Source organism: Dermacentor silvarum, chromosome 8, assembly GCF_013339745.2.
Source record: "Dermacentor silvarum isolate Dsil-2018 chromosome 8, BIME_Dsil_1.4, whole genome shotgun sequence".
Taxonomy (NCBI): Eukaryota; Metazoa; Arthropoda; class Arachnida; order Ixodida; family Ixodidae; genus Dermacentor; species Dermacentor silvarum.
The window spans coordinates 176,090,244-176,105,050 of NC_051161.1; the positions used below are offsets into that span (position 1 = coordinate 176,090,244).

At 47.0% G+C, this 14,807-nt stretch overlaps 1 protein-coding gene across 2 annotated transcripts in view; it reads right to left on the minus strand.

Annotated features, from left to right (window-relative positions):
* The window catches only part of LOC119461866 (dynactin subunit 4), a 245,552-nt gene extending 232,319 nt beyond the window's left edge, over positions 1-13,233 (minus strand). Inside the window, exon 1 of one of the 2 annotated variants that reach the window (XM_049672777.1) lies at positions 13,074-13,233. In XM_049672777.1, coding sequence (XP_049528734.1) covers positions 13,074-13,205 — 132 coding nt within the window. In that variant the 5' untranslated portion in view covers positions 13,206-13,233. The remainder of the gene's footprint in view (positions 1-13,073) is intronic. The other variant, XM_037723239.2, reaches the window with a different exon arrangement.
* Between the last annotated feature and the right edge of the window lie 1,574 nt (positions 13,234-14,807).

The window sequence follows — 14,807 nt, forward strand, 5'->3', positions numbered from 1 at the left end:
TCGTTGCGCATGAATGGAGGCAGCGACGCTAAACGCAGGTATTTCGCGACTTAGGGGCCGTGCAGCCGCTTGGCATCAAACGACAGGTAACCAATACAATGACTGGACATCATGGGCGACGGTGTTGAAAATGAAATTCGACAAGCCGCTACTATTTTGCCAATGGGTTGGTTACATTAACGCAAGAGCAGAGCTAGAAAACAATAGCATGACTGACTAATTGTACGCATGCCTCCAGCCCATCAGATGTGGTTCATACAAACTGTCCAACAACGACGTGGTCGACTGGCGTTCAGGGAGTGCGTTCAGCAAATGCATAGCCAATGTTGGCAGCCTTTCACGATCTCCGACTTGAACTATCAGCCAGTTCTTGCATTACGTGCAACAACTAGACAGGCGAGATGTTAGACTGAATGACAACAGAAAGCCCCCAGCACTCAGCAAAAATCCAAAGCCAACCGAGAGAAATACAACAGACTCTGCGAACACTACGGAGCCGAAACAGACACGTCTACCAGCCGACACATGTGCCCGTTGCAAAAAGAAGGGACACAGAGCGATGGACTGCCCCAATCCAGACACGCACACGGAAGACAAAAAAGCAGCAGACGCGCAACGACGTCAAACAAAAAGCTCACCACAAGGCATCGACAGTATCATTGCCATCACAGACATAGGTGGGCGCAGGATCATACTACTACAAACCAATGTAAATGGTATCGTGTCACATGCACTCTGGGATACAGGCTTGGCAGTAGCGCTTATTAACGAACAGTTTGCACAAAACTACAACTCTGAGGTTGCTACGAATGTGGACTGTGTATTGAGCAGTCCATTTGGCAACTCGTGCCAACCTACTGGTGTGACTCAAGTGAGGATTGCTATTGGTGCTGCTTGCGTGACAGTGGAAGCAAAAGTAATCAAAAAACTTCCCTATGAGGTCATGGTAGGGCTCGACTGGCGACAAGCCATTACATTTGACTACATTGAGCGTTTTGACAATGGCATCCACACGATTGAATATATTCCGAAACGGAAAAAAAAAGAAGAATGGGTGCGAACTGACAAAGAATGTCCTGGAATCACAGCCCTCGATGTCAAACTTGGTAACAGAACTTCAAAGCCAGACAAGTTCACAAAGAATGAAAGCATCGAGATATTGAAGCAAACCTGCAGTCGGGCAGAGTTTTCCTTAACAGACCCCATCAGAGTGTGCGGAGCCATTGACGCATGGCAACATTCACACGGAGAGCACCCACACTATCATCAGCAGAAAAAAACGCCCATTTGATCCAACATAAACCTGTTCCCACTGACTTCACAGAGAGTCAAACAAATGTTGAAGGCAACATTTCTGTTTGACTACTTAACATTATTGTCTTCACCCACCCTAACGACATGAATCTGTGCACACAAGTTGAACACACAACTGAACTCACCGACCAGAAACTGGTTAGGATGCAGCCCTACAGCACAAGTGATCCCAACAGGAGGTTTATCTGGCAAGAGACACAAGAGTGGATTAGAAAAGGTATCATCCGCCCATCAAAGTCTGCCTATGCCTCCTGTTGCGTCCCGAATCGGCCGGGCACATTCTTTGATTATTTCCCATCGAGGCAGGCTCTTTCATCGGCGTCGCCCAGACGGCGACAGTCCCCGACACCGAACGGGCAAACAAGCGCCCGAACTCGGCAGTGCGCATTCTTTGGGTGCTTCCCCTGATTCCACCCCCTTCATCAGTGGCCGCCTACCTGGCGATGTGGCCCGACTCCAGCAGTGACGTTCGGACAAAGAAGCTCGCTTAGAAGCGACCGACCACAACCGCCACCCTTCGTTAGAAGCGGGGATTAGCGTGAAGGCCATTCTCCCGACCCTGGCAAGATGACCGTTAGAGGGCAAGAAACTAAGTCACCGACTTCCGTGGAAGGAGTGTCAACCCCCTGTTTCCGGATTGCCTCGTCCTTGCTTCGAAGGTGCAACATTAGAGGCGGAGTTCAGTGAACAATACGACCCCTCTGATTGGACACATCAAGGTCATCTGATTCCCTAGTCGGGTCAACTAGGGAAGACGAATGTTTTATAAGGAGACACCTTGAGTGCAGTGGTGTGTCCTGACGTGTTCTGATATGTGCTCAGACATGTAGTGAGCTGAGACTTTCAAAGTGCTCCCCCATGGAGTGGGCTTCCATATTTGGAGCCACTGTAACTACTGTAAAATAAACCTCTTTTTCTATCGCTCTTACTCCCGGACGTACTCATCCCTTTGGCTGAAGGATCACTGGCCTAACGCTACCCGAGTCCCAACACTCCCCAGTAATTCTTGTTTGACCAACTGCACCACGAGACTACACCAAAACGATTGTGTGGACTACCGATTTTTAAATGCAAAGACAGTGAAGCGAGCCTACCTCATGCCAAAAGTTGACATACTCATTCGAAAAGTAGCAGGAACTCGATATCTGTCAAAGCTTGATGTTAAGGCCTCCTTGAACTGTGTGAAGAAGACATTTTTAAAGCCACTTTCGTGACAGAAGATGGACCATTATGAATGCTGTTTGGCCTATGCACCGCTCCTGCAACAATGCAGAGTGTCATGAATGAAGGTCTTCGAGAGCTCACTGACAACGGCCACGCGATTGTCTACATAGACGATGTGTGCATCTTCACAGACACCGCTGAGGAACACAACAAAGTGCTTGACAAGGTACTGAAGGTTCATGACCTAGGACTGCGCGTTGTGTACAGCAAGAGTATGTTTGCAGAAAAACAGATACATTCCTTGGACTCTTGATATCACAAGGAGTGACGATCGATCCACAGCGCATTGCAACGATAACAAACTACACTGTGCTGCAAACAAAAAGCAAGGTGAGGTCTTTCCTTGGACTTGTGACACAATGCTACATTGCATTGTGTCAATGCAAGTACATTTTAAAAGACTGCAAAAATCGTTCGACCACTGACACTTTTACGAATGCCATGGACACAGTAAAGAAAAGGCTAACCAAGGCCCTGGCGACTTTCATTCCAAGTCTACCGACACAAGTACATGTTGACGCTTCCCACACAGCGCTCGTGTGGTGTCACCCAAACACACAATGACACCACACGAGTAGTCGAATATGCAAGCAAGAAGGTCACCGAGAGTGACAGCCACAAGCACTCGACAAAACTTGAGGCAATTGCAGCTCACCGGACCATTAACGGAACGTTTCCATCCTTACCTCCAAGGACTAGAACACCTCGAGCTCATTACCGACAACTGGGCTGTAGCACACATGGTTTTAGACCTATCCCCATACCATTTCACTGTGGGTCACACGTCTGGCAGGACAAATACGGTGGCAGACACACTATCAAGAGTGGTCAATGCAGGTGATGGGGCTGAGGACAAATGATTCCCAGCTTCGCGACGCTCAGCACGAAGATGCAGAACTGGTCGCCATTATCGCAGACATCGAGACTGCCAATGAAACAGGAGGCCAAAGCAAAGCTGGGAAAAGTTACCAGATTGTCAAGGACATGCTAATGCACAGTATAACCCAACACGGCAAGACGATACAACGTGCTACGGTGCCCAAATCACTTCAATCCACTGTAAAACAATGTCACCACGATCATGCAGGTCACGAAGACTCCCTGCGATTAAAGTCCTAGCTGTCCAAACATTTCTATTGGCAGAATATGGACCAAAACATTGCAAAATATGTGCGAGAATACCGCAAGTGTCAACAGCACAACCATGCATGGGAGTGTAACCAGGAACACTCAACCTAAGGGAAGTACCTCGAACACCCTTCCATACAGTGGCTATCGACCACGTAGGGCCAATCAGCACAGCCAATGAGAACAAGTACTTCCGTTAGGCAGTAGATGCTGCTAAAAGATTCATTGTGACACGGGCAGTACCGAGTAAGAGTGCGTCACACGTGATCGAATTCACCGAGGAAGACATCGTCATGAAGTTCGGCATTCCGAGAGCCATAATCAGTGCCAATGACAGTGAGTTCACGTCCAAGACAGCTAATGACTATCCTCCAGCATCGTCACATTGAACATGTCTTCACCGTGCCATACACACTATGGACTTGATGAGAGAGCAAACGGTCGAATTCTCCCGCCTTTGAGCAAGAATGTCGATGGAGACGTCGACAACTGGAGTGAATACCTTGCTAAAACAATGTTCCAAGTCAACACACAGTTCCACGCTGGACTCAAGAATTCGTTAAAACTGTTGTTCAATTATACACCTGAAGGATAATTGACAACCAACTGGAAGGTCAGTTACTCACAGGGGACCCTGATCACGAGAAAGAAATTTACAGAAGAATAAAATTGGGTTGGAGTGCATACGGCAGGCATTACCAAATCCTGACTGGGAGCTTACCACTGTCATTGAAAAGAAAAGTGTACAATCATTGCATTCTACCGGTGCTAACATATCGGGCAGAAACTTGGAGGTTAACGAAGAAGCTCGAAAACAAGTTAAGGACGGCACAAAGAGCGATGGAACGAAAAATCTTAGGACTAACGTTAAGAGACAGGAAGAGAGCGGTGTGGATCAGAGAACAAACGGGGATAGCCGATATTCTAGTTGACATTAAGCGGAAGAAATGGAGCTGGGCAGGCCATGTAATGCGTAGGATGGATAACCGGTGGACCATTAGGGTTACAGAATGGATACCAAGAGAAGGGAAGCGCAGTCGAGGTCGGCAGAAAACCAGATGGGATGATGAAGTTAGAAAATTTGCAGGCGCAAGTTGGAATACGCTAGCACAAGACAGGGGTAATTGGAGATCGCAGGGAGAGGCCTTCGTCCTGCAGTGGACATAAAATATAGGCTGATGATGATGGAAGTAGAGATCCAAGAGCCCCAAGAAGACACTGACAAGGCCAGGCAAGACGTGTTTGACAACATAACAGTCTAAGTGGCATGAAGGCCAAGCACGACCGAAAGCACCCGCCAGCACCGAATGAAGTAGGCGATCAAGTATGGTACGAGACTTCCGAAAAAGCTGGGATGTTTGATCCTTGGTATGGATGGACCATATACGATAATTCACCGCATCAAGGAACAGGGTTGCCAGGTCCAAAAAGTGAAGAGTAGCCAGGAAATTGCGAAAAGTAGCCAGAAAAGTAACCAGTTGATTGTTGGTGCTTAAAGAGTAGCCAAAAATGTCACCAGGCTGCCACCATTGCCAATCGCTTAAGATGAAAACATTGCTAAAGCCGATTATGAACTCCTTTTGGAGCTGTTTTGTTTAGTGCCCTTCGACATATTTAAAACGTGACTTTGGGGCTCAATTTAAACCTGGTGGCTCGGTACTCGTATCCAGGAATTGTTATTCCTGTGTAAATGATTAAGTAAACGCATTTAGTTGTCACTGAACTCGAGCACCAGCGAACATGTCATTTGCACAGTTCTCGCTCTTTAGTCATTCCTCAATGTAACCCTGTGCCATATCTTAACTTTGCAAGGGGATATCATATACTAGTCAGGATTTCATATCACTTAAGTGTTCTAGTAGTCTTTATAGCCATATATTGATGTGTTCTCGCATGCCTTTACTCAAATTCATCATTGATTTGTAATAAAGCACCTGTTTCAACCTAATGATTTTCTGAGCAATCAACTATAAAAGGAAATGTTCCATGAAATGAGCCAGAAGGTGTTCCTGTTGAATGAATTTCAACGGTTGCAAGGTGGAGGTTGCGTCCTCCCTTCCAAATAGATTTGGTCGTTGCACATCGTGTATGTCATAAGAGGCGAACGCGTACAGCGAATTAGACCATTTATTTGTAATATTTTGTCTGGTTTGTTTGTAGTGCTTATAGAAAAATGTTGGTTGTAAAAGTAGCCAGAAAGTAGCCAAGTAGCCAACCGAAAATTTTCCCGCCACGAGCCTTTAATATAGCCAATTTGGTGCAAAGTAGCCAAATCTGGCAACCCTTCCACGGAAACATACACTATTTCCAGAATGAAGAACAACCGCACAAAAACAAGGTTGGCTACCACAATGCAGTTAGAGTGCTTCCCCATGAGAAAACACAGGACACAACTTCACAACTGCAAGACGACACCACCCAAACTACTCAAGCCCCAACGGCTGCCTATGACCGGCCCAGACAAAGAAAGCTGGAAACAAAGAAAGAGACAAAGAAAGAAAGTTGGATCTAAGATTTCATGACACATTAGCGTAATGCGAGGACGCATTATTTAGGAGCCCGGGTGAGTTAGAGACTACGTCAACTACAGACAACGAGCGCCACCTGGCATCAAGGAGCCAATTTAATGCTGGCTTGTGAGAGCGGCCACGAGAAGGACGAGGGCATTCTATGAGGAAATTTTTATGGGAAGGGTGCAACAGAATGACCGGGTCAAGGAAAGGCGAAGGCGTAGGCAGGCTAATTAGGCGAGATCTGAAGTGTCAAAGGGTAAAAGAGACATGTAAGGAGCATTTATAGATTAGCGGCACAGGCCAAGGCAAAATTTTACGCGGGTGGGAGTAGCTTACCTATGGACAGGTAGTGATAGCAGAGAAAAAAATAAGGAATTGGTTGACTGCATTAGAAGCGATATTAATGAGTTCAAGAAATCAGGCCAGATATATTAGTGGGAGATATGAACGTGCACATAGAATTTTTAGACGGCTAGACTGATTACAACGGTTCGCTAGTGCTGGATCTATCTGTGTGATGAACAGAACCTTATAGTAGTTAACAAGGAGAATAAGTGTCATGGACAGGTAACGTGGCAATGCGGAAACAGGTAGTCATGTATCGACTACGCCTTAGTCTCAGAAATGGTCTACGAACGATTAGACCAAAAGATGATAGATGAACTTGGAAACGATAGCCAGGGCAGCGATCATAAAAGTTTAACCTGAAAATTTGGGACAGATACTAATGCAAAACACGAACCAACATCATCAGAATTTCTAAATATGAATACATAGAGAAAAAACATAGAGAAGAAAATTGAGGCTTTTCCTACAGCAGTCTGGGAATGCAAGGAACTGGTAGACGTTATGCAGTAGGAAATAAAACTGACACGAAAAAAAAAAATTGTTGGATTGGAAAAAAGAAACCACGTAAGTGGTGGAACAAGAAAATAAAGGAAGCTAAAGAGCGTGAGCAGGCGTCAAGGGATCATCGAGGAGCCAAAAAGTTGGGATTGCAAGAAGAAGAGGTGCTCCTTAGATGGAATACATACTGAGAAAAGAAAAGGGAGTCAGCTCGTGCAAGTGAAAATTAAGTGCGCAAGTGAACGTTGGGTGCAAAACATTCACAAAAGAGACAAAGGTGCCCCAAAAAGATTCTGGAACCATATAAAAGCACTCGGAGCTTGAACTAAAATCTCGCAAACGGCTACAAGGGATGAAGATGACATTTACAAAGGAGACGATGCACTGCGGTACATCACAGAGGTTATTAGGGATGGCACGAGAAAAAGCGTAGTTCAGACAACAAATCCTTCAACAACAGAGAGGCCTGAGAGATTAAAATTTAGCATAAAAAGCTTTTATTGGAAAGAGGCAACAGAAAATGTCCCGAATAACATGGCAGCAGGACCCGATGAATTCCCAATACAGCTAATCAAAAACATCGGTCCAAAGAGCAAGGCACTGCTGATTAATGCCATAGAGCAAGTGATTAGAACTAAGAAAATTCCCGTTGGATAGGGCGAAAGTAAGATGAACCTCAGGAGGAGCTCTGATTTTCTGGTGGAGAGCTTCAGTCCCGTGTTTGTAAGGAAAGCTTCCGCGGTGTCCAGCGCTTGCTGTAGGTTCTGCTCCAGAATGCCTAGCGGGCCACTCGGGGACCAAATGGTGATGTCGTCCGCGTAAATCGTGTGCCCTATCCCCGGGACTTTCGAGAGTTTGTGTGCGAGATGGTGCATTGCGATATTGAAAAGAAGCGGGAAAAGCATTGACCCTTGCGGGGTGCCGATGTTACCTAGCGTATGCTTTCTGCTTCTGATTTGTCCGACGTTTTTGGCGGCCATTCGGTTATCCAAAAACGATCTTACAAAATTGTGGAAATTTACTCCAAGATCTAAAGTGGAGATTTCGTTCGTGCCTGGCCGTGTCGAAGGCCTTGGTTAGGTTGAGCGCCAGGATGCCTTTTACATCCCTGGATTTGTTGTCTATGACGGCGCTCCTGATGAGTAGCATGGCATCTTGTGCCGATAGGGATTTTCTGAAGCCTATGAGATTGTGGCGGAATAGACCGTTTTCTTCAATGTGGTCTCCAATTCTATTGTGGATGGCATGTTCTGCGACCTTCACGAGGCACGACCTAAGGGAGGTGGGCCTCAGATTCTCTGCATGGAGTGGTTTTCCGGGTTTGGGGATGAGGACTACATTGGCAGTTCGCCATTCGTCCAGTACCCAGCCTTCAGCCCATACCTCATTAATTTTGCTCGTAATGATTTGTATGGCTTTGTCATCTAGATTTCTGAGTAGTTTGCTTGTTAGTTCGTCTGGGCCGGGGGCCGAGCGTCCGTTTAGGTCGTGAAGGGCGTGCACAATCCCCGAAACTTCAAAAGGACAATGCAGCGAGAGTTGAGGTGTCCCCTTGTACTCGCGTGTCGGGTCATCCCATGGGACAGATTTGCGCTCTACCGGCAGGTAGATGTCTGCCAGGGTGTCAGCGAAGTGCCGCGGACTCGTGCCTTCTTTCGTGTGAAGATGAATGAGCCTTTCGATCGTTAGTCGGGCATTACTCTTGGTCAGTTTGTTGCGGTCGGCGAAGAGGTTCTTGAGAAGGCTCCACTTGCTGCCCCTTCTCATTTTACCGTCCGCCTCATTACACACCTGATCCCATGACTGCGCATTCAACTTTCTAGAGTGTTCTTCGATCTCTTTGTTGATTTTCGTTAATTTAGACCTCAGCCTCCTGTTTAGCTTCTGCTGTTTCCATCTTTGTCTTAGCGCGTTCTTGGCCTCCAGGAGGTGTGCGTGTCTGGAGTCCATAGCTGGTACCTCTAAGTCCACGCTTATTTCTTTAGTAGTGTTGGCCACCATAATTTTAAGATTTTCCAGGAGCTCTTCGAAGGTTTATCCTTGTCTGTCCTCATTATCCCTCATTCTTCTGAAGAGGACCCAGTCGACATAGGTTGTTTGGGAGGAGTGGGTGTGATGCGGACGTTGATTTCTAGGATGTAATGGTCACTGCCAAGATCCTCTTGCAGGTTGTCCCACGACCCGTCAGCGTTTCCGAGGAACGTCAGATCCGGGGTGGTGTCCCTCTGAAGCGAGTTGCCTCTGCGCGACGGGAACCTTGAGTCCGTGATGAGTTGCATGCCTAGGGTGTCCGCGCACTCGGCAAGGTTAATCCCTTTCCTGTCATTGGTGGCGTAGCCCCAGACGGTGCTGTGCGCGTTGAAGTCTCCGGCAACAATCAGCGGCCTGTCTTGGCTTGCGTCGCGGCTGATGTGAGAAGTTTGTTAAAGTTCCTGAGTCTGTCAGTCGGGGAACTGTAGAAGTTTAGTATGTAAAGGTTGGTCTTTAGGGCCAGACTGGGAACGATTTCTGTGAGCATGAATTCCAGGCCTTTCTTATATGTCGGGGCGCCCCTTTCCACAAAGCTGACGTCTTTGCGGATGAGAGTGGCAATGCCCTGGCTTGTTTGAACTCAGGGTCCAGGGTCGGCCTGGAAACCCTGTACCCCAAAAAGGACATGTTTTGAATGTTCTTTTCCGCCCCGCACTCTTGTAGGATGATGACGCGTGGCTTTTCTTTACATGATCTGACGAATTGCATTAGGTTAGCTTTCTTTTTGTTGAATGAGTTGAAGGAGCTATTTTATTAGCTTGACATGGTCAAAACATTGCCGGAGTTGCCCTTTAAGCACGAAGGCATAGATGACGATTTCGTGGAGCTGCTGAGGGAGATATATAGAGACAACCAAGTACAAGTTGTATGGGAAGGTCGAAAAGGTAATGAAGTGGTGGGAATTCACCAAGGACTGAAGCAACCCATTGTTGTTCACGCTTTATGTTAAGGGCATAGAAAGACGACTGGAAAACATAGAATTAGGGTTTGATTTATCCTACATGCGTAATGGACAAATGGTGCGACAGAAGGTCCCTGGACTGATGTATTCGGATGACACAGTGATACTAGCGGACAATCCAAGAGATTTACAGACACTTGCGAATATCTGTGGCAACGCAGCGACAAATGTAGGCCTTAAGTTTAGCATAGAGAAATCAGGAATTATGATCTTTAATGAAGAGACGAGTAATTACACAGTGTCAATTCAACAAGTCATACACATAGTCAAACAGTATAAGTACCTCGGCGTATTGACCATTTTCGCAGCGGTCCTGTGGGCGCTGCCATGTTTGATCACGTGGTGACGCGTCCATTGCTTGCCTGAACTGCCTCCGTAGCTTCCGTGTTTACAATGGATGTGTATGACGCCGGTGCAGCTTAGCAAACCTCTGTTCCGGGACGTATCGTAGACAGTGACTAAGTGGACGACAGGAAGCTTTGGCCATAGCTTCACAGAACATTCAAAAGCGTTTGCGAAGCTGATTAAGCTATATACAAACGGCGCGGGAAGCATATATAGTGCTTGCTCTAAAAACGAGGCTAAATATTATTACGATATCATCTAGAGATGCTCAAGAGATGAGCCGCTGCGAGAAAGACGATGAAGTGTGTCTGGGCTTTTGGCGCGAGCAAGGTGTCGGCCTGGCGGTTTGATTCCAGTGTAAACATATTGTAAATGGCCTCTTTCGTGTGTGTCTTTCCACACGTAACAATATGTATTCTAAGCTATCCAAGCTTTCCGCTCATGAATTGAATCAAGATTAGAGTGTTTTTCTGTTCGTTCTTCAGTTGGAAAATATTTTTAAGCAGCGGCTTGTCCAATTTCTGACTCAGTAAAGTTCCTCCGTGCAGTCACTATCTGATTATTTTCTGCCTGCTCGCGCGTGTGCTCAGTTCCGATAGAGTCGTTCTTGCTGCGTAAAGCGCTTGAAACTTGCTGTTTTGTGCATTGTAATGCCTTAAAGCAAAGATGTATTATCGCTAGTAACTCGCTTACTCTTGGGGTACTCACTCTTGCCGACATTCCTCCCCCCACCCTCCATCCCATTGCCCCCTTCCCTTGCAAGAGGGATAAAGTTTTTCATTCATCCGGGACTGAAACCCTTTTTTCGAAGGTTAGCGATATAACAGTGGCAGATGAGCAAATTTATTTATCCTTGATTAAAGCCGTATATCTCAAAGTGCCGGCAACACGCGCGGACAGCTGTAGTAGCGGTGTGCGAACTTTGCCGCACAGACTTATTATATTCCTTGATATGCCAGTCACTATTTTTGCAGTCAACTACTGCACACATCTTCAATCCACATGACTCAATCAAGCGTGATTGGAGCACATTGCGTTAGTGAAAAATCAGTTGCATTTCCAAACAAACAGCTGATCGCACAGAAGCAAGGTAGAAGCGGTAATGGTTTCGTATTCGTGCGCTGTCACTGAGGCCACATGCGGTGCGTCTCCGAGAGCGCCATCTCGTTTCTTTTGAACAAACTGCTCCGTGAAAAGGGTCAATACATAAATTAAGGAAAGACTTCCTCAAGCACCCACCGAGATAACCTGAAAATAAAGGGGAAGCGGAATGCAGCAATAATGACACACAGAGCACTGTGGGGCCACAGTTTGAGGTGGTGCGTGGAATCTGGAAAGAATTAATGGTGCCAGCGCTAACGTTCGCAAATGCCATTCTATGCTTAAAATCGGATATCTTGTCGGGGTTGGAAGTTAACCAAAGATCCCAAAGGTTGGCTTTGGGAGCCCACGGTAAAACCACAATTGAGGCAATGGAAGGGGACATGGGTTGGGCTTCTTTTGAAGCCAGAGAAGCACAGAGCAAAATTAGTTTTGTAGAAAGACTGGGGGACATGGATGAAAATAAATGGGTGGCTAAAGTGCACAAGTATCTGTATCTGAAAAGCGTGGACACAGAATGGAGGAAGAGGTCAAGAAAGTTGGCAACCAAGTACAGGATAATTCAAAGTGTAAATAGAAAACTAGGAGTCATCAGAAAGAAAATGAAAGAAATCGAGACAGTGAATTGGATGGAAAGAACGGAAACAAGAAGGTCAATGGATATTTACAAGAATGTGAAGAAAGAAATTACAAGGGGAAATTTGTACAATAACACAAAGGACAGTGCCGTGCTATTAGAGGGTCGAGCCGGTTGCCTACGGACGAAAACATACCGGAGCACATATTCGGAACTAGATGAGACATGCTGCAGCAAAGACCCTGAGACCACTCAACACATCCTAATGGAATGCACCCAGTGGGAACAGTTAACTTCCAGAAGCACTGGGGTTTAAAGTGGACGGAAGCATCAACTGGTCAGCAGTCAAGTTAAGCAAGAGATGTTTAGAGTATTAGGTAGAGGTACAAGGTAGATAATGAGGGGAAAGAAAAGCTTATTGAAATGTACACAAAAATGCTAGATGAAAAACATGCATAGCATAGCTGATTAAATCACGCAGGCTCGGTGACTATTGTCACCGCCCCGTTTCAAAGGCCAATAAATCATCATCATCAAGACGCGCCGAGCGGAAGCACATAGTACCGCTAAGTTCTAGTTTTTCATTGAATAAATAATATTTTTGTTGCAACTGAAGCGTGTCATCATCATCACACACGGCTGACACTGGGCAAGGCGAGAATCGAGCCACAACTCGCGCATCCTGTACTTACCAGCCTATTCAAATCAATGCCGCCTCACTGATCAACCCCAGACTGCCTTGACAGCATGACGACTAAATTTCACCTGTGGCTAGTTTACTGACGGTTGAATTTAAACAAAGCGAAAAATGGCTCAAATTGTGTGCATCAGGAACAACTATCGTGCGGAAAATTCAGTGCTGAATTAACACAGAGCCTCGAATAAAAAGTGTGCACATCTAATGAGCAGTCAGTCCACGAAAGTACAAAAGTGAAACCAGCTAATTGAAAACTACGACTCGTTGCGTGACGCTGCCAGTTGGCAAAGGGCAGGGTCTGTAACGGTCCAGTGAGTCTATGCGGTCATAACTTACCTCGTGCGAAACGCAGTCGCCGCATCGCAGCTTAGAACAATGCCGACAAAAGTATATGCGAGTAATCGGGCGTTTTGAGCCACAGCTGCAGACATAGAAAACTCGCTCATTCGTAAAAATGTCAGCAGCCATTTTGTTACTGGTAGGGGAGGGGGGCAATCTAGCCACCGTAGTAGAGTGACCTAGAATTGGAGAGTGCCCCCGGAAGCAACACTCTTTGCTAGTAGGTACAGCGTTTGACCGCTGGCGCCACGCTGCGCCGCTCGCGCGTACTGCGTTTCTAGGTGGTTCCGTTCACCGAGGGCGCTCGAACGCAATGATGTGGTTTGCACGTATACACTCTTTCGAACCGTGGCTGTTTGGCTGAGTGATTACGGCGTTCGCTTCAGGATCTTGCGTGCGTGGGTTCGAAACCTGCTCTGGCTAAATTTTTTTTTTTTTTTTTTTTAATATCACGTTTTTTTTTTTTTTTTTTTTTTTCTCTCTGTTTGCCAGCGCGGTCGCTTGAACCCGGGCGCGCCGACGCGAAGCGGCGGTCGTTGGGGTGTTGCGGAGCGCAGCGTAGCAACACCCCAAATAAAAAAAAATACTGCTCCATTCAGGTAGACTGCTCCTCCCTGATAGTGAGATTATATTTGGATCACCAAAACAGTGATGCGTTTATAATACCACCGATCCCAACAGCAGGCTAAGTCACCACCAGCTCAGCGTTTTCTCCGTCAACGCCTCCTCCGTTCCAACGGCGGCGGCTCGAAACATGGTACGCGCGAGCGGCGCAGCGTGGAGCCAGCGGTCAAACGCTGTACCCGTAGAGTTTCACACCATAAAACCTAGAGGGAAATGTGGCGCTGCTGTGCCGTGGTATGCGCGTGCGTCTAAATGTCGTACAAAAATCCCTCACGTGACCAGATACTAGGCACCTAGGGACACGATCATTTAGGGACTTTTGAGAAGGCGCGATGGTGGCGCTAAAAGTGACGACGGCATGGGATGGCGCGTTCGTTCTCGGCGTGATCGTTCTCTGGCCCGCGCCGACCGCGCGTTGTTCAACATTGCGTGTGTGATTGTGCTTGCGTTGCTTGTGTATTTGTTGTAGGTTCTGTGTTACTTGGCGGAAAGCCGTGAGTAGTGCTTGTGTGGCACTGCGGCTTTGGCCTCGGTGAGCTCTGGCAATACAGAACCTGCGTTGTGTGATCCGTGTTCCTTGACAATGCGGAGGTGGTGACGATTGAAATGTCGAAGTGGCGTAGCGCCTCGGCAGCGCAGTTCAGCGAACCGCGATGTGGCGTCGCCGTGTCCGCCTTAGCATAACGGACGTCGAGGGATGTGCTGCTCTCTACAAGTCACAAAAATGTGACTGCGTCGACCGCCCACGGTTCAGCGCTGAATGTGTGGTTTGAGTACTGTGCTTGAAACGAGTGGTGCAGCTGTGGTGCCCTAATTTCGCACAATATAGACGCGTGCTTATGTGCAAAAAGGGCAACAAATCGTATCTTAACCCGCTGAGGCGATGCTACAATGTCAACAATGCCGTGCATGTTTATTGTGATGGTAGTCTCTACAGCAAGCAAGCGTGCACTGCAGCTATGCTGTGAATATAGCCTCAACTCGAATGTGGCGTTTGCAGAACTCTGTTTGGTTCTGCTTTCAAACAAGCTGTATGTTAGGATTATCACTCACTGCTCACATGAGACATGGGAGTCCATCGTGTGGGTTGGGGCTCAGCACGAATGT